The sequence below is a fragment of the Rhagoletis zephyria genome, unplaced genomic scaffold (assembly GCF_001687245.7).
Source record: "Rhagoletis zephyria isolate East Lansing unplaced genomic scaffold, Rhagoletis_zephyria_1.1 Rzeph_scaffold_07635, whole genome shotgun sequence".
Classification (NCBI taxonomy): Eukaryota; Metazoa; Arthropoda; class Insecta; order Diptera; family Tephritidae; genus Rhagoletis; species Rhagoletis zephyria.
Window position 1 is genome coordinate 6,620 of NW_016164717.1, and position 20,987 is coordinate 27,606.

Genomic DNA, 20,987 nt, shown 5'->3' on the forward strand with positions numbered 1-20,987 from the left:
TGTTTGGCTATAAGCTCGTATTGTCATGCGAGAAGTTTCCTTTGTTATTGTTTGCCTGGTTGCTGTGGTAGCCATGGTTACAAACTTTGTTGTCTAGTTGCTTGAAATTATGTTAACACATGCTATCGTTGTTGTTGTATTTATATATATATCATATTGAAAATGGTAGCACTGTTGCTGACTACGTGCTGCGCCATTATAGCAATCTCTCGCCCAAAGGTGTTGGAAAATAAAAATGTCAACTTTTCCCTTATCAGACAACAAATAGTGCCTTTTCAATGCAAATTAAGGCAGCTATTAAAGCAGAGAGGCTTCCACTCAAAAACAAAATATACATATGTACAAGTGTTTTTTTCGCAGCTAAATCTCAGCTTTTATAAATACTCATGCATGTACTATATTTTTACATGTTGTTCTAAATAAGTTAATTAAAAATTATTCTAATTTGACCACTAGACCGTACCAGAAAAAGGAGTTCGCCCTACACCTTCGAATGTAAAATATTTTTGCAAGGCAATTTGGAAAATATATATATATTTTTTTGTGCCGAACGTAGAGGTCGCTTTCTCACATTTTCGTTATATCTTCGGCTTTTGCAGTAGGATACTAAATTTTTTTATTCCAAAGTTCATTAGCTTCAAATACCCCGTTCCACCGTTCCCACGGGAGAAACAAATTCTCGGAGAACAAAATCCCCGGGAGAATTGGCCTGAATATTTTGAGACTTGCCTTACGTGAGCTGGGCCGATTTGGAAATATCTCCAAAAATTGAGTTTTTCATTAATAAAATAAGTTTTAAAAACTATTTTTTCAAAAAAATATTGCCTTAAATGATAAAATAGTTTAAGCTTAGAATGTCTGCATAAAGGTGGCCACAAACAGATGCGATACTACCGGTGCGATACGATATCGTATTTGATGCGATAACGATAAAAAGCGGAGGCCCTCAAACAGGTGCGATACGATACACTGTGGTGCTTCATCTCTCGTATGACAATCTTTATATTCCGAATAATGGGGTTTATATTGATCTCATATCGTAAATTTTTGTATCGCACCGGTAGTATCGCATCTGTTTGTGGCCACCTTTAAGCTGTTTAAAAATTTTATCAACGTAATTAATATAATAAGATTTTTGGAGATATTTTCAAACCGTTCTAGCTTTCGTAAATATTATTATTTTACCGAAGTATTATGACGGAGATATTAAAATATAATAGATTTAGTAATTACGGTGGAATACCCGCAGCCTTTTTTTGGTGAGGCACCCTAATCTGTATGTGTATATTTAATGAGTTATCGCTCCCGGCTTCCCGGCGATTCTGCCGGCTCGCATGCACCAGCTGTTAATCGCCCAATTGCCCAAATTTCTGTGGAATTATCCCCTACAATATCACCTATAATAAGATATTATCAACGATATTGAAGCCCATCATCAATAAACTGATTACACTAGGAATTTTCCATCACTGTCGCTTGTTTAATCTCTCTCTTGCTCTCTCTGGTCTCACACGAACCAGTCAAGGCTAAAAGTGGTAAGCCAAACCGGTCAAACAGTCAGTCAGCTGGCTGTGCGAAAACATTATACTGTTTATAAATACTTAAATATGTATATGGATTTTCATATACACACGCATACATATTTGTATGTACAGTGGCGCTCACCTAAATAGCACACTTTTATTTTTTAAAATATTCACAATGTTTTACGTGATAAATTTTTATCGTAAGTTTTTTATAAAAATATATTAGATTCTATAATATAAACCACATAAGTCAAAGCTTAAAACTTTATGTACAGCTCAGAAAAATTTAATAAATTTCAAAAAATTTCTTAAAAATTTTCAACTTGAAAAATCTTTAGCAACTTTTTGCGTATGCAGTTTTGTAGCCCATTCATTTTCAGTACATTCGCAGGTTTTGAAATTCTGAAAAATCCCGCTGATTTTTGAGAATTTTTTTTGTCGACGGTGTTGCGTAATTTCTTTCATATAAAAATAGATTTTGTTTATGCGTTATAGGGAGAAAATGCGCAACACCTTCGCCAAAAAAATTCTCAAAAATTAACGGGATTTTTAAGAATTTTTAAACCTGACCATTACCCAAGAAGTTTCTAGAGATTCTGAAAAAAAGTTGAAAATTTTGATGGCGTATTTTGAAATTTGCTAAATTTTCCTGAACTGTACACAAAGTTTTAAACTTTGACTTATACGGTTTATGTTATAGAATCTACTATATTTTTATAAAAAATTAACGAAAAAATGTATCACGTAAAACGTTGTGAATGTTGTACAAAATTCAAGTATGCTATTTAGATGAGCGCCACTGTACATATCAGACAGAAACTCAACACTTGCTCTGTCCAGCATGTCAGCTAGATGCTAGTAGTTCTCTCCAGTTCTTTTGCGGTTGCACTATTTTTTAATTCTATCGCATTTTCCTCCATACAAAGTATTTTCGAAATTTTTGTTTGTATGGAAAAAATGCTTAATACAGTCGGAAACAACTCCAAACTTGCACTTTATTATACTACAATTTAGTGGGCTATAAAATCGGATTAAAAAGTTGAAAATTCATATGCAATTTTGCTGGATTTTTATAATTTTTGCACAAAGTTTAAAATATGAATTTATATGGTTTTCGGTAGATAATGTTCTATACTTTTGTAAAATATAAAAAATATTAAATAAACAAAAGGAAAATTGGAAAAATTTGTTAAAATGTTGCGTCCTTATTTATTTTTCCAGCATTGTGCATATGTTTGCATATATAATTTGGAGAATGAACTCGACCTAAGTCCTCCAATCTACTATCATGCATATATACGTACATAGTATATATTCTATTTATGTTCTCCGATGTATTGATTGCGTGTTTTTGCCAATGTTAAGTCGCTAGTTTCCTAAATGCTAACCACAGTGACCACAGCTGAGTTTTCTGTTGCAACATTTTGCGAATTGATACCTTAAATAGTATGTATGTATGTATCTACATATATATGTATTTATATTAGGGTGGTCAAACATGAGTAAAGTCGGAATTTTAATGCTCTCAACCCCTAGGATTGTTCTATATCGAAAAAATATATCCCTATTTTTTATTTTGAAATCAAAAAATATTTAGAGGTTGCTCAAAGCACTCAAAGTTTTCCACATAGTTTTGTTTTATACATACCTATGGGGAAAAAACAACTTTTCGTAGAAATGGTATAAAATTCTTGAAAATCAATATTTTTCGATCGGAAAACTCTGGTTCTCTTCAGGAGACTTGAAATATTAATATCCAATTGTTTATTTAACCATTTTTTAATACTAAAGATTTTTTATCTGTTCCCCCATTGCATTTTCTGGGGGCTTTGGCGGACCTATAAAATATAGTTGCTAAGAAAAAATGGTTAAATAAATAATTGGTTATTATTATTGGTAATCTGCTGAAGAGAAACAGAGTTTTGCGATTGAAAAATATTGATTTTCAAGCAATCTATACCATTTCTACAAAAACTGTTTTTTCTTTATAAAATATATAATATATATAATATATAAATTTCATCGCTCTAAATATTTTTAAATTTCAAAATAAAAAAATTAAGTATATTTTTCGGTTTAGAACAAGCCTAGGGGATGAGAGTATAAACATTCTGTTTTTACTTTTTCACATGCATTTTGGACCACCCTAATGCACACACATATGTGTATAAATTTGTCTGCCAATGCATTTATGTATCTGCTCTGCTTGTAGTTTTCTTAAAGTTGTTGGATTATAACCGCGTCGCTTTCTCTGTGTTCTGAGGTCTGAGTATGAACGCCAATGTAGTTGTAATCACGGTTGCCATACTGGTCGAAATGTAAATGAGAACAAAATTTTATGTTAAGAACGTTTCCACAAAATAGTCAAACAGGAACAAAAGTATAGAGAGCAGTTTGAACGGGAACAAAATGAGAAAAATGGTTCGGAAAGATTTCCATAAAGAACAAAATGCGAACAAAACTCTCGGCAACGATCTCAAGGAGAACAGAATGAGAACGTAACTTTCGGGAACGTTTCCAATGAGAACGAAAGTATCGAGAACGTTTGCTAGGAGGATCAAATAAGAACAAAGGCTGTGGCATGTTCTACCAGAGAACAAAACGAGTATACAAGTTTTGAGCAAAGACATAATTATTATAAGAGAAAAGCTTAAAAGTCAACCAATAATTATTATATTAAGATACAAATTTTTCGAGTCATCTATAATTATTATTCAAAGACTTATATTATAAAAGTCCTTTGATAATAATTATTATTGCGATAAATAATTTGAAGTCTTCAAAGACTTTAATTGTGAGACTCATGTTAAAAAAGTCGTTTCATAATAATTATGAGTGGCACAAATTTTTTAAGTCTTAAAAGACGGAGCTTGTTCAGGACCATTTCGGGATTAGATGGAGACCAGCTCGGGGTTAGTTGGGCACCAGTTCGTGACAATTTGGGGAGTAGTTTGGGCCCAATTGGGGCTTAGTTTGAGAATAGTTCGGGAATATATATATAATATAGTTCCAACTGGTCCCAAATAACTCCCTAACTAGTTCCAAACTCTTTGCGACCTGATCCCCAACTAGTCCTGAACTGGCCCCCAACTAGCCTAGAACTAATCCCGAAATGGGCTCGAACTAATCCTGAAATGATCCTGAACAAGCCCCGCCCTTTAAGACTTAAACAATTTTTTCGCTGAACTGTCCATTTATGGAACAATTTTTTATTTTCCGTGCAAGAAAAGTTCGTGCCTTAAGTCTTTCGTTGACTTAATTTGCATGATTTTCTTTCAATCCTTTTTCTTTCTTCAAACATTTCTAACTAATAGAGTGCTATGAGAAAAATAATGTTCTCGTTTAAATTCTTCGCCCATAGTTTAGAGAAGATTTGTATCCGTTTCGTCGTCTGTCAGAAAGTTTCGGCGACTTTAGTTCCCAAATTGTTCTTCGACAGAAAGTTCCTTAGACATTTGCTCTCATTTTATTCTATACCAGCACATTCCGGAGACTTTTGTTCCCATTTTTTTCTCTCTAAAAACGTTCCCGAAAGTTTTGTTGACATTTTGTTCTTTTCGGGAACGTTTCACAGGATTTTGCTCTTATATAATTCCTGCTGAGAATGTTCTTCACAATCTGGTTCTCACTTTCGTTCTGGTTTGTTCTCATTTCGATTTGGGGTTTTTAACCGTTCTTGAGAGCAAAACTACGAGAACGACATTTAATTTCGATCATACCCTTTTTTCGGTCCTTGGCTGTTACATAAAATTTAATTTAGGAATGGTATGCTGGAATCGTTATAAAATAGCTCACAAACACACAAATTGGTTTATTAACTAAATCACCAATGTTTATTTGTAAAATATTTGAATAAAGGCGGATTTCATCGCTTTAGTTCAGAACTTTTCTTCCTAGAGAGAGAAACACAACAACAACCACATGGAAGAAAAATACATAACTAGAACGCTGAATCCGCTTTAATTTAATCCAGCGGTCGGCAGGCCATAGCTCACTGAGTGCTCTCTGAGCACATGTGTGTTTCAGACGTATACGAAGAGCGCCAGCTGGCCAGTGCATTTAACGCACCCTTTCGCACTTATTGAATCATTTGAATGTTGTAACTGATTTAATCTATAGCTAAAACATATTTTGGTAAATTTTTTACATTTTGATCCCCTAAAAAAAGAGAAGAGAAGAAGTGGCAACCGTGGTTGTAAAGATAGGTTGATTCGTCTGGCTCTGTGCTCTTGTGTCTCACACAAATTTACAAATGCGCATGTTGGGCATATTGTACCTTTGTTGTTGTGGTTGTTGCTCTTATTAGTGTTGTTGTCATTCATCATCATCATCAAGCAACAGCAACAGTCGAGCCAACCGCCAGCAACGAACACAATTCCATTGCAGCTGTAAGAACAGTTGATGTTTTGCTGCCATCGTAAACGTGTTCGCACTCTGCGCTGCTTGAATTTCTGTGTTTTTATTTAATTTATAAATTCAAAGTAGTAATTCAACTCGGTGCACTAAAGACTTCTTAACCGTGTTGCAGAGTTGAATAAATTTCGCTTAAGTTGGTAAGTAGGTTTCAATCGGAGTGCAAGCTACCTACTGTCGTGTTTTTGCTTTAATCTCTCGTTTTGATACAAGAAAATAAATAAATAAAAGCGTATGGCTGTTTTTCAAGGAAAACATTTGCAGTGCTTTGTTGTTTTGCTATATTCATATGTATTTATGTATGTATATGTCTTTTCATGTTTATTCTCCCAATTGTTTACAACTTTTATTTTGATTTGTGTGCTCTCTCTTCTTACACTCGTTTTTCTGCTATGCTTTCGTATTGCACTTTTTCGTGTATCTTTATTTTTGTTTTTAATCCGAATATTTGTTTTTAGTCTTTATTTTGGTTTAGTTTCTTTCCTTAACCGCGAAAAACAGCTGTGAAAGGCATTTACTTTGCATTTTTCGTAAATATGTATTTGTTTTTGCTTTCTACTTGTTTTAGTTTTTGTGTGAAGTGCTTGCATTTGCTGTGTATACCAGTTCTGTGTGTTTTTTTTTTTTCGAATTTTGTGATTGCTTACCAAGTGGCTGAAAAACAAAGGTACGCATTCGCTTATATGAATTGTTTACTTTTAGTTACGCATAAATTTCTGTTGCTCCCCTTTGCGCAGTCCAGCGGTGGTCTACTCTGTTTTGCGTTCGAATTCGTATTCGTATTAGTCCGTGGCGCATTTCGAATCCCAATACAGAACAGACCCCCAGAGCTCTTCTTCCGGTTTGGCTAATAGTAATTTTTATTACTCATACGCCGCCGTCTACTACTACCGAGAAAAAGTTCAAATTTCACCACCATAACTGCGCTGGCTAACTGTAAATCGCGATTTCTTTACGCGTGTATGTATGTATGTTTGTGTGTGTGTTTACGTACAGGACCCCTTCTGTTCTGTTCGTTTCATTGTTATTCCGCCACTTTGCGCACTTCTTTTGTGACATTCTTAGCCACTTAGATATGTATGTATGTATGCACATACATAAATATTTCTGATTATTCTTCCTCTCATCCAGTTCTGAGTTATGGGTTCATCGAACTATTTTCTCTTTTTTTTTGTATTTATTAGTCACTGATGCTTTCGCATTTAATGTATTTGATGTGTCGTTGGCTTCTTGCAGTTGCTGCGTCTTTGTATTACTTTACCGTTGTTATGACTATTCTAACAAAGCTCAACTGTTGGTAGACAGTTGGTGTTTGCATGCATGTGTGTGCGTATGAGTGCGTGGGATAACTGTCCCTGCAGGGAACTCCAGTTCCAGTTCCAGAGCTCTTTATTTGAAAATAATTAAATTGAGTAAAAAGATTTTCAAGCATTAACTTATTAAAAAACTAAAACTTCAAGGTGGGTTCTGCGCAAAAATAATGAGGATGCCGTAGCCAGAGGGTTATTTTTTCCAAGCGCGGCCAACGCCTATAGGTGTTCTGCGCAAAAATACTCTGGATGGCGGAGCCCAAGTTTACATTTTCTTTGTGCTAATTTATCTCCAGGGGTCTGTGGCGGGGTTCGAGGGGGAAGAGGGAACTTTCTTAGAGCTTGGGCTGGGTTTTTCTAATAGGTGGGGTTTTAAGGGATTTAAAGGATTTTTTTTTAGATACCCTCAGATGAAAAAATAGTTAAAGCTTAAAAAGTTTGCATAAAAATATTTAAAAAGTGTTTCAACGACAATTGAAAAACGCTCTATCTAAGCTGAAAATATGTTGATATAGGGCGTTTTTGAATCGGCAGCTGAGATAGGGCGTTCTTGAAAAGTTTTCTGAGATAGGAACTTGCTGCCGAGATATGTAGGTCGATCTTCCACTCAGCCGTCGATATACTAACTGTGGCCCTGTGCTCAATACAAGTACAACACACCAGAAACTAAGGAACAATCAAGAAGGGCACCAAAAAAGACCACAGTGGGTCTGTCGGCCAATATGGTCATGGCCACAGTTGTTTGGGATGCACGCGGTGTCATTCACATCGATTGCCTTGAAAAATCCATCAATTGGTCTACGAACTCACCATCCACCATATTCACCAGATTTAGCCCACCAGCGACTCCTGTTTTAAAACCCAAAGAAATGGCTGGGCGGTAAGAGATTTCGATCGAATGAAGCGGTCATCACTGAAAAAAAGCTTATTTTGAAGACCTTGACAAATTTATTATTTGGAAGGAATAAAAACTTTGGAAACACGCTAGACTAAATGTTTCGAGCTAACAGGAGACTATTTTGAGAATCAAAACGCTTTTTTTGCGGAAAATGTATCTTTTATCAAAAATTCACTTATATTTCAAATTGCCCTCATATTTTTCCTATAGGGTCTTTTTGTTTTAATATTTCTCTTCCAGATAACTGTCTGCTTTTAATATGAAAGCTGACTCTGTGAGTGCGTCATTAATGATAGTATATAGAGGTGAGTTTCACGATAGCCCCACACTCCCCCAGACCAGTGTGGGCACGTTGTAAGTCAATTAATTCTATTCAAATGCCGCTTTCGGCGTTTACGTCTCGCTTATGTTTTTGTTTTGAAACAAATACGTAGCTACTTACATACATACTTACATATGTATTTACATCTCTGGTTATGAAATTGTAGGAAAAACCTATAAATAACTTGTCACGTGCCCAATATCTTTAGTTTTCCTATGTTGTTGTTTTGAACTACATATTTTCCAAATTGATTTCTGAATGCGATTTGTCACCAACTTATGCACATATGTATGTATATAAATTCATTTACACATTTACCTTTAAACAGGAGTGGTACGCCTGTTTTATGGTCCACCCTGTTTGTGGTGCAACAGGCTGTCGTTGAGTCATACATATGTGTAGGCGGGTGAGCGGAAAATTACTAATATTGATTCATTTATCAAAGCAAATATCACATTGAGTGGAAGCTTTAAACCTCTATTAAGTTTAGTGGTGAATACTTTTTATTTTTGCAGTTTTTTGTGCACTCGTTTTATACATATTGAATGCCTGGGTGCTTCTATTCAATGGCTCAGGAAAAATTTATCAGCAATTCGCAATACAGGTATTAATGTATGGTTGTTCTCTCCTTTAACTGCGCAACAATATCTACTTAAGTCATAAGTTGTCAGTGCATTTCTTATCATTCATTGCATATATGAAATTTAATAGGAGTTAAGTATACATACAATTTCCTTGTAATTGTCGTAGGAATTTAGCACTTATTTTTTAGCCCTTGGCATCGCCATCACAACTGTGTTCAGAGTAAAAAATTGTGTAATGGTCCTTAAAGTGTTGGCCTGTCATTCAAAGTCGCCCGATTTCATATAAAAAAAATATAAAGTGTTTGGGCAATAGTCAATCATACATAAGCTCAGATTAAACCGATTTGGACAGAAAAGTAACTTTCAAGCCAACTTGGGTTAACTCGACAACTTTCGCAGAATTTCGCTAACTCAGGCGTTTATGAAAAAAGTATATCAATGTAAAGTACTTATAATTCTTATGTTGGCATACAAATATTTCGAAAAAATTATTATATTTATATTTGCTTAAGTTATTGACAGTTATATTTTAAGGTATGGCAAAATTAAAGAGTTAATTCCTCCTAAACTACAATAGCGGTATGAAATTTGGCATTCTTGTAGATAAATGTTTACATTTCATCATACAAAAACAAAAACTTAAAATTGTTAATTTTTTGCGATATTAACGCTACTATGAAAATGCAGTTATGCAGAAAGATTAGCCAATCGATTATCTTCAATAATCTGTAAAAAAAATGCTGCCAACGGAACGATTTAAGGAGTTGCTGTTGCTCTGTGATAAAATGAGACACCTGCGAAATGTATCACGCCGAATTCTCAGGTTAAACTTTCTTGCAGGGAACAAGGCTAGCAAGCTTAGATATATACTATGTCAAAAAATGGTAAAAAAGGATTTGAAAAAGTTGGTTACCATCTTGTATGTTTATTTGAAGTTGGAACCATGGTATGTAAGGATCCTAAAATGACAATGTACATATAATTTTTACTTATTTTTCCAATATCTCTTTGCAATAAATGTTGAATCAAAGGAAGCACTTATATATATTTTAAATTATAAAATTATTAAAGAAAATGCAAAAGTTGAAATTTATAAAAAAAAACTTCACTAAAATATAGAATTTTTTAAGAATTTTTAGCAAAATTTTATGTACGAAGTTTTATAGCCCATTAAATTTTAGTGCGATAAAGTCTGATGCTTTGTATTTTGACGTTTTGGAATGCACCCATACTTTCAAGTGACTAAGACTTCGCGTTGATTTTTATTATTTTTTTTCTGACGGTGCTAGGCGCGAAATGTCAGAAAAAAAATTTTTAGCATGCAACGCGGGAAATTTGTACTTGTGAAATTTGTACTTTATTGGACTAAAATTTAATGGGCTATAAAACTGTACACCCACAATTTTTCTGAAAATTCTGAAAAAATATAATGTTTTTTTTTATAAATTTTAGATTTTACTTTTCCAATTTTTTCCAAAAATCAATGTATCTTCTGTTATTAGCTTTCATTTAAAAAAATATCAAATCCGTTGAAAAATGCAGGCTCTGGATTATTTTGAACAGCAAATTCCAGTTTTGGACCTGAGGTTTTGGAATTCGGTTGCAATAGAATGAAGCTACCATTGGTTTTTAAATCATCACGTATTACTTACGCATACTTTAAGTTACATCTAAACAGTAATAAAACAGATCAAACCTGAATAAATTGATTTAATCTCATTGATAAACGTAGAAGCATTCAAATTAATGCAACGACAACATTTTTGGTGTTCGCCTTCTGTTGGCAGTTATTTCCACATATGTATGTATGTATGCACCCTGCAGGGAAAGCTGCTAGTTGTGAACTAGAATTCTACCAGTTTCCGTTTCAGTCCAATTCTTTCCTTCTTCAGTGTTAGCGACTGGTATTTTTAACATGGCGATGTCCTACGAGTTGTCAACTGTCAGGCTATGCATCAGCATCTACTAGTAGGAATACTAGTAGCATCATTGCAGTTAATGAGATAGTCTGTCAATTCATCCCCTGTGAAAAGCATAAGTATGCCATTTTGCCTACGGAGTTCCACCAGTCGCAATGGCCGACAGAGCAAAGCACTGGCGGTGTCCTGGGGTTCAAGGTTCAGTCCTAGCGCAGAGGAAATTTTTTTAATCATTATTTTTATTATTTTTTATTCAATTTAATTTTTTTTTATTTAAAGGTTTGTTCTAATTTTTAACATTAATTAAAAAAAAAGGTTTTTTATTCATTTTTTCTTATGGCACAAGTATTTCTTTTCATATGTACATATGTTTTTCCCGCAATGGAATTACATTTCAAAGTTATTTATATTTAAATGGAAATAGTTACATTGACTCACATTGATTTAATTTGAAAAATCTTAACCACCTCCACGAGGACTCGAACCAACGATCTCAGAACCCGAACCGGTAGTCTTCATGAATTAATTGTGTTTTATTTTTGACTTTGGCAATTCAAGGGCAAATGTCGCTGAACGCTTAAGTTCTACGAAATTGTCGAACTGTTGTAGGCCATTGCTTTAACACATACTAGTTAACGACCTAGTATTTTTTACTGACTGGTTTGCCTTTTCACTGCAGGGTATGTTTGCAAATGCACACATGCACTTCTACATACATGCTAAATATGCGAATTAATAAAAAAAAAAAATTATAAAAAATTATAAAATAAATATTTAGTTTCCTTTGTGCTGGCTTTGCCTCACCATTCTTGCTGGTTGTCGGCCTGCCTTCTTTGTTCCGTGCATGCGCGCTTTTGCATTCGAATAATTACGATATACGAGTACATGCATACATCATTTACATTACAACACACCGGCACAATGCACAAAGCGCTGAAGTGTAGAATATTAATATTATTTGCAACACTTATTCTGCGCGCGTCTCATTAAATCTTTCATTCCCCTACTAACTTGGGCAATACTATCTATGTAAATTCCTACAATTGCATGCACTCATATTTAGGTATGCGAGCTTCATATGAGAACTAACAGTGCATGCATCTAGAGATATGTATGTGGTCGAAAATGTAAAAATTAAAAATCTTGTTATCAGCCATCTGGGCGCCAATACAGCTTTCCACAGCCAATCAACCGGTGGATGGATCATTTGTGATTTATCGCATTGACCTGTAGACGATCTCATCGATTTTTACAGCCTGTCCCGATTGTTAACATGGTCTTGTATTAAAATTTGCACAAGTGCATTAGGGTGACCTTTAAAAATATCAAAATCTAAATTCGGTTTGGGAACCTCTTTATTTGGTTCTACGTACAAAAAAGACATCGACGGAAATTTAAAAATTTCAAGCAGCCTTTTAGGGAGATGCAATAATAAATTCTGTTTTTTTCCAATCGAAAACTTCTACAAAATTTTCACTTGAAGTCTGATAAATTTGACATATTATTGAAACTTATTCATAGAGATTCATACTCGCTTGTCAAAGTCAAGGTTTGGTCAAGTTTTTGCATAAAAAAAATTGAGTATTTCAAATCCTGGAAGCGGACGCTATTTTTTTTTTTGAAATTTTAGTGAATATCTTATTTTGTACGTAGTAAAAATAAAAAAATAATGATGTTGATATTTAATGTACACGCAGTGCTCCCGGGACTTTTTTTTGATAGAATCTCTTGTTACTCTTTAGGAGACTTCTAATAACAATACACAATTTTTTATTTAACCATTTTTTAATATTAAATATTTATAAGTCTCAAAAAATTCCTTGGGAGGGGGGGACTCATAAAAAGTTGTTTGTATATAAAAATGGTAAAATAAACAATTGGGTATTATTATTGGATGCCTCCTGATAAGAAAAACAGTTTTCCTCCTACCGCTTAGACTTGCTTTTTAAATTTTTCCTAGTAAACATAATCGTGGCACAAACCTCAATAACAATATTAAAATAAAATGTTAATAAGCCACAATAAAGTTCACGAATCGGAAAATATTGATTTTCATGAATTCTGTATTACTTCTACAAAAAAGTGGCTTTAACAAAAAAATATGGATATCATTTTTGACCACCCTAACATAAGTACAAACATACATATGTAGCTGTACGTCTGCCTTTATTGCTTGTTATTTGTGCAATATAGTACATACATACATATCAGTTGTTACTTGGCCCCTATGAACTTTCATTGTGTCTTTGCCTCAACGCCGCTGCTTCAGTCGACAGTTCAAGACCATGTACATTAATCCTCTGTTGCCTCGTTTAACTCCAACTTCTACCGACATGCACAAACACAGAGGCTTACAAAGCATACATATTTGCATGTCTGTTTGCCTAGTCCTTTGCAGCCATCTATGTATGCACCTTTCTGTTTGTCCATTTTTATTCTTTCCACTCATTATTGTGTCTGCCATTTGGCTTTGTTGATCCGCTTATTCCGCTCCTGCTTCCGTTCTGACTTTGCTACTCTCTGTCCTCTATATCTATCCCTCTCTAATAACTCGACTTTGCTGTTCTGTGCAATTCTGCATTCATTGCGTTTTCCATTCTCTTTGTTGCAGTTGCTGTAAGTGCAAATTTCTATATTATTATGTACATAAATATTTTTCTTTGTTGGATTTCCACATGTTGCCGTCTATGGTCTGTATTGTAGGCGCAGTCACAGTCACAGGCAAATATGCATGTCTGGCATATTGGTTACCCACGACTTTCTGTGCTCCAGTCTTTGTTTGTATGAATTTTTATGGCTCCATGTCTGCAGCTGTTCTTTGATTTATTTTATTTAGCAATCGGAGTTCTAGTAGATACATATGTATATATGTAGTTAAAATGTTGTAGGGTTGCCATTAGATGGCTGTGTTACAACATTATTTGCTTATTTAATGATTTGCAAATTTTTATCGAGCAAATGAATTAATTTGCTATGTGTAAAAAGTTGGTATTCATTGTTGTGATGCATGGGTACATAAATGCAAATGGAAAAATTCTCGCAGATCATTTAATCACATTATACAAATGTTGTCATTGAAATGTCATTACAAATGTTGTAATAAAAAGACTAAGTAAAAGATAAACGCGCAATAAAATAATTTTATTTAAAATTAAACAAAGTAAATTTTGATGATCAACATAACCGCCTTGTACATACAGTGCTTGCAACGAATAATGGAACAAGTTTTTAGCCAGCTGATTTTTTTTCAAAATCTAACAACTGAGATGCATTTTTGTTTGTAAAGCTTGTCCGATTACTCGTTTGAGTCACTGTAGCTCGCAAGCAAGAATTTAAAGCTGCCGCTCAAGGAAGGCAAAAGTAATTTTTTTTGGGCATTAGAGGGTTAAACTACCTTATAGCATCGGTGTCCATTGAGCCCCTTAGGCCTAATTTTGTCACCTTTCGAGATCTGGATATGGAGGGTGTTTTCAACCAATTAGCAAGATCTATATCGCTATAAATACAGTAAAACTTTGTTAATCCGGATCAATTAAAACCAGCTCAACTGGCCTACACAGGAATCCGGATTACCAAAGGCAATATTGTAAGATATTTCAACGACCTAAACGGGCTGTGGCCACCGAGGACCAGTACGACGCAGGGTATGAAGCTGCAGACAGCGCAGAACACACCACTTCGGACAGCGACCGGCTGTCTTCTGATGTCGCCAGAACACCACGTACATGACGAGGCGAAAATGCTCCCCATATGGGAGCACAACACAATGCTCTGCAAGCATAAAGCAACCTATGGACCCGTCAGCATATCGACAGGCCCGTTGCGGCTTTCACAGGGAGTCAGTCTCAAGTTGCGTAGACTCCAGACCTGTGAATGCCGTTCTGGGCACACAACTACCTGACGTAGACGAGATGGAGCTTCGTCTGCACCGAGAGACTCGGACCACAATAGCCCAACTTCGCTCTGGCTACTGCAGCAGGTTGAACTCATACCTGAGCAGATTAGATGCAGATGTGCCAAGCGAATGTCCGGCATGCGGAGAGATATCCCACGACTCGAAACATCTCTTTGTATGTCCGCAAAACCGCACACAACTAATGCCTCTGTCCCTGTGGACAGACTCTATAGAGGCTGCACGCTTCTTGGGTAATCCGTTAGTTGAGCTTGACGACAACGTCTGAGATACCAGCCGATCTGGGCGGGGGTGTTGTAGCCGTTAAAACAACAACAAAAACAACAACAACAACAACAAAAGGCAATACAATTATTGAGGAAATGGTGCATGTACCGACGCCATATTTTCCTGCTAACTATTTTCCACTAAAACCATTACTCAACTGAACTAAAATAATTTCCTTTTCTGCTGGAGCAAATTTTTTAGCCCTGGACGGATTAGACCATATCCGTATTAGGGAATTTTTTCTGTAGTATCTAACTTAAAATTCGTTTTCAATATCTCAGCCGATGACATCTCCAAGTCGGTTGATGTCTGAATGCGGCAACAGTTAACATGGCAATTACATAGCTTTTTGTGTCAACTCAAATATTGACTACTAGAAACATATATACACATTTGTAGAAGCATCTATGTATCTTGCCTTATCATTCCATTACTAAATTTATAGATGCGTACTTTTGATAAACTGATAAACTAAATACTTGAAATCTTTTTTTTACATTACAGGAAATTTGATATTTAATCACTGGCAAAATAAACAGAGACGAGTTTGATTTCAATCGCAATAACAGTTCGCATACTGGCCAAGAACAAAAGAGCTAAAAACCTAAAAACATAAACAAACACAAGTGGGTTGAGTGTGTGTGCGAGACAAAGGCTGAGATTACCAGACAGACCACTGGGCGATAGAGTTCCAGCGTCGCTGCAATAAAACCAACCAATACCAAGCACCAAAGTCATTGCAGGAGGTGCGCCATCGCCAGCGGTGCTATTTTCTGTTTTTGCGCCGCGGCGTGGTTTCGTATGGAGTGTTTGTTTTTCGAACTGCTGGTCGGTTGGTTGGTGTGTCGCAACATAAGGGAGGTGCAACGTACATATAAACAATCACTTATCAGAGCGCAAATATAGATACTAAAAGCTATCACGGTGCACACACAAAATCACATAAATACCCTACACTCCGAGTGATATATTGTATATATAATAAGTGAAGGAACTACAACAACAACAACTGTAAGCAGAGAAAATATCAGCTAAAAAGAACTGGTCTGTGGGAGAAGCGCAATAACACAACCGAAAGCGTCGTCGCCATAGTCGCGTAAAAAATACAAGCAAAAAAGATAAATAGGAGTAGAAAAATAAATAAAAATACATACCGAAGAAAAAAGTCGAAAATAATAAAAATAAACCAAAGCGCACTAAACGCGGACAAAATAAAGAGCAACGCGCTTTGGATGCCGTTGAGTTGTTGTTGAACCGTGGAGCTACAAACAAGCTGGTAAACTAGATGGTCGCGCTAAACGAGTCGATTCGAAAAAAAAACACACACACAGACAGTGCCAAAGTGAATGTTGTTGAAGAGTTGTGGTTTTGCCTTACTTCACTTGTGTTGCTCTAATTGCTGCAAGTGCTTTGGAGTGTGCAGCACCTACATACATACATACATACATACATAGATAGTTAGATCTTGGTGGAATTAGAGGTGTGCAGTGGAGACATAGCTTGACGGAATCACAAGCGGCTTAGCTAAAAGTAGACGAAGCGAAAAGTTAAAATTTTTCGGATTTCTTTTGTTGGTAAGTGGGAAATTTATTTGATGAGCACAGCGTGCCAGCTGTGCTATACGCTGAATCTTAATATTGCCATTTTTTTTTGCTTGTACCTTTGGTGTGCTTAATCGATTGGAGCTAATTGAAATTCTTTTCTCTTTTCGGTCGCAACAGCTGACGTTATTTACGCTGCACGAGATCAAGAAGAAATCTGCATATACATACATATAGAAAGCAATAAAAAAGTGCAAGGTAAAAGCAGTCGAGGCCAACTATCATAAATCGCATATATACAGAGACAGCAGTCGGTGGAGCTCAGCACAATGGTGAAGACATTTCAAGCCTATTTGCCGTCCACGAATCGGACGTATTCATGTGTTCATTGCCGTGCGCATCTAGCCTCGCACGATGAGCTTATCTCCAAATCGTTCCAGGGCAGTCAAGGACCGGCCTATCTTTTTAATTCGGTGGTGAATGTGGCCTGTGGCCAAACGGAGGAACGTGTGCTGCTCACCGGTCTACATGCCGTGGCAGACATCTATTGCGAATGCTGCAAAACGCCATTGGGCTGGAAGTACGAGCACGCATACGAGTCCAGTCAGAAGTATAAGGAGGGCAAATACATCATTGAGTTGGCGCATATGATCAAGGAGAACGGCTGGGATTGAGCGATGGTGGTAGCGAAGCCGGTGGTGCTGATGCGATCGTACAGATCGGGTATGATGAAACGACGCGTGGCGAAGGCGGAGGCAGTGCAAACTGATGCTTTTGACAAAGATGCGGTTGTAAAAATTGTTGGAGATGTTGTGCTTGAGGATGGCATCGGTGTTGGTGTTGGTGTTGACTTGTGAGGAGCGGCGGTGTAATAAGCTGAGGTGAGGAAGTGTCGTGCCGGGAATGTAGAGTTTAGATATTGTGATGCGTTGATGCTGGTGTCGGTTTGGATATGTTTAACAAGTGTTATTATGCGTTCAGTCAACATTATCGAAACAAAAACATTGCAAATCAGTGTTAAAGCAAAGTTAAATTAAGAAAGTGCTTTAAAATAAATTTTTAAAATGAGTTTAAGTCTAAAACTAAGAATGCTACCTACTAGATTTTCAAAGGACATAACTCTATTTTAGATTATGTACAAACAAATACATTTACAAAACCAGCGGCTGCATATTTGTAACCTACACGTTCCTCTCTACTGACATACACACATCTTTCCTACGCCAATACACTCGCACATACCGATGTTTCTTAATCGAAATAAGTCCTAATAACAAAAATAAATGCGTAAAAAGCCTGCAGAAACTTGCTTCAANTGGTCCACACTGAAATTTAGGAAAGAGCCACAAACACAAATTACTTTGAGTAAATGTTGAGATGAAATCGAAAATCCACAAATGTGTGCAAAAAGCGCACCAAAGCGCTGAACGCTGACGCAAATGCAAAGCTAGCGGAAATGAAAGCACAACTGGCACGCGCGCGCTTATTGTGAAGGTGAAAATTTGGAGTTGTCGCTGTTTGCTACTACCACTGCCGATTCTTTAAATCTTCAAATTACAATTCCTACAACTACACTCATCATTGCTGTTGATGTTAGCTACGGCGGTAGCCGGAGTTGGGCTACTGCAACGCAATTAAATACTCTAGAAAGAAAATCTTTAAAAATGTAACTTAGTCAATGAAGTAAATGCTTGACGTTAAAGGTGTTCGCATACCATTCGGGACTAACCACACACAGACACATAGATACTTTCTAAGTTTTAGTGGTGCTGGTCAATTGAATTTCCCGAAATTACGCATCAACTTTCCCATAACTTGAATACATACTTATTTATCATTTAATTGTGCACACTTATGACATTAATGTTTTTTGTATTTGTAATTATGCAACTGCTGTTTTAAAATATTGACTAAATGTGAGAAATATATGTATAGACCCTGCTTGTAATTTTAAATCTTATTATGTGCGATTTTCTGTTTAGTTACTGGAGACATAGATACTATACAACGCTTTAAAGTAATCAAATAAATATTAAATTATGCTTCACTTTTATGTTAAAAGTTTAGCTAAGGAAATAACTTAACAAATATCAAACGACTTTACATTTCGATTTATTACCGTTAGCGCCTATTAAACATTTTGTTGAAAAACAATAACAAAATCAGCTGACATGCAACAACGAAGTATTGAAAAAATATGCTTCAGCGAGAAGCTACATACATTAGCGCATTGTAAATGTTAATTAATATGCATGTGTTTTTGCGAGTTTTATAATATTATTGTGCTTGTCAATAATATTTAACACAGCGAACTCGTTACATATTTGTTCATTAATTTATCGCTGTATAATTTAGCACATTTTTGCTTGAATGATATAAATACATTTGAGAGTACATAGTATGTGTAGTAAATAGATAAGCGAATATTATCAACATCATACAATTAATGTACGTACATATTAGCATACATATGTGTATATGTAATGACAATTAGTTAAAATCGATTTTTGAAGTACTGTAATTTTGAAGCGAATAATTGCTGTATTCTAAATAATAAGTTTCATGAACGCTTTGCAGCCTGTTGAGATGGGGAAATGAGCTGAACAAGAAATTCAAATTAGCAGAGCGATATTGTGAAGGTTTAAAAGAGCGAAAATAAAGAAAAACATTCAAAGAAATATTGTAAGGTAACGGTGGTCGGTGTTAGCCTTAACAGCACAAAAATTCCCAAACAGTTGACGGTAAAGTTGCTCAAGTGATAGTCCTTGACTGCTAGATGGTAGCCTAAGAAAATCAATATAGGAGGAAATAGAAAGCGCTAGGAAGGATTGGTAAACCAGAAAGATAAAACTAAACATGGCAGTGTACTTTTAATTAAATTTTGCAAGGTTTGAGACTATAGGCAATGTGTAATCTGAGTGCCACGAACAATAATGCTGCATGCAAGCGAAAGAGACAAAACAGAACGATCTCAATAAGGAATTTTTAGCAAAGATCGTCAAGAATTCGAACTGTGCTCTAAGTGAAGCTATGAAAAAGGTTGAGAAAAGTTATGCGCTTGAGAAACAGATATATTTTTAATTATTTTATTTTTGCATTAAAAACTTTATTAGTTTATCAATAATAGCGAATAGTTACACCAAGTTCAATATTTATATGTAGCAACGAAAAAATTAAAAAATTAATTTTCTGCACATGGTGATAAAAATATGCAAGTAAATACAAAATGTATTGAAACATAAAATAAAGCCACTTGGGATGTTATAAGCGCAATAGCTTATCGAAGTATGGTTTACGAATAGTAATTGTGCTTGGAAAATGACGTAAATATAAATTTTGAGAAGCACGTTTTGGTACTGATAGCATTTCGTATAAAATATCGAGCCTAATCGCCAGAATTATGTTGCTCAAGGTGCATTTCTCCATCAAACAGAAAATGTTTTAAAAATGTCTTTAAGGGTCGATGCATCTGTGGCATTTTATAAAAAAGAACTTAGCGACTTTAGAAGTTTTGACTTTAAATTAAATAATAATGCATTTCTCTTGAAAAATGTGTCTTTAATTAAGCTTCTATTAAGAGTGCATATTAAACAACACCACTTTGGCTAGTTAATGGTTAAAATATTGTTTGGGAACCCATTTAAAAATTCAGCTTTAAAGGAAAAATGGCCTATCTCGAGAGAATTTATTTGAATAAAATGACAGATATTTTCTTCCCAAGGTCAAACATGCGTTATATGCATTTTTTGAAAAAAAAATCTACATTTTTCGAAAAACAAAAGATGTGTATTCTTTTCCGAAAGAAAAGGTAGCAACCTCAAAACGTTTAACTTTTAACTGTGACATGGGGTCGCACAGACCTTTTAATCTCATGTCGAAGAAGACTGAAAATGCTATGTGTGTTAATTTTTAATAATATTTTTTGGTTCCTTGCAAATAATAATGAATTATTTCAACCTAGTACATATTTACCACCTTCATACACTTTTGTTTTACCAATTTTACCAGATGTAGTGGTATGTGGGACCCCATGTCCCGGCTAGCCACAGGAAAAAAATTAATAAAAATAACTTGGACTTAGTTTTGTGAAAATGTGAGATTTAAATATGCCTTATAGCCCATTTCCACCAAGAGCTTAAGTGCAGTTAGCAGCTCAGATAAGTTCCAAGAATTTTACCAGTGGGGGATGAGCAAGGTTTATTTCATAATTGTTTCTTTTTTCCTTACCTTTATGAGCAAGAGGCATAAACTGCAGTTAAAGCTTGGCGGTAATGAGCTATCTATTAGTTTAATT

General features: G+C 35.3%; 1 protein-coding gene across 2 annotated transcripts; it reads left to right on the forward strand.

The window, feature by feature from the left end:
- The first annotated feature begins 5,935 nt into the window (after positions 1-5,935).
- Positions 5,936-17,559, forward strand: LOC108374357 (protein yippee-like CG15309). Of its 2 annotated transcripts, none has more exons than XM_017630347.1 (3): positions 5,936-6,079; positions 15,657-16,726; positions 16,874-17,559. In XM_017630347.1, the coding sequence occupies exon 3, from the start codon at positions 17,023-17,025 to the stop codon at positions 17,365-17,367; it is 345 nt and encodes a 114-aa protein (XP_017485836.1). In that variant the 5' UTR covers positions 5,936-6,079; positions 15,657-16,726; positions 16,874-17,022; the 3' UTR covers positions 17,368-17,559. The 2 variants fall into 2 exon arrangements, with proteins under 2 accessions (XP_017485836.1, XP_017485837.1); XM_017630348.1 differs by lacking the exon at positions 5,936-6,079 and adding an exon at positions 6,585-6,606.
- Positions 17,560-20,987: the final 3,428 nt, after the last annotated feature.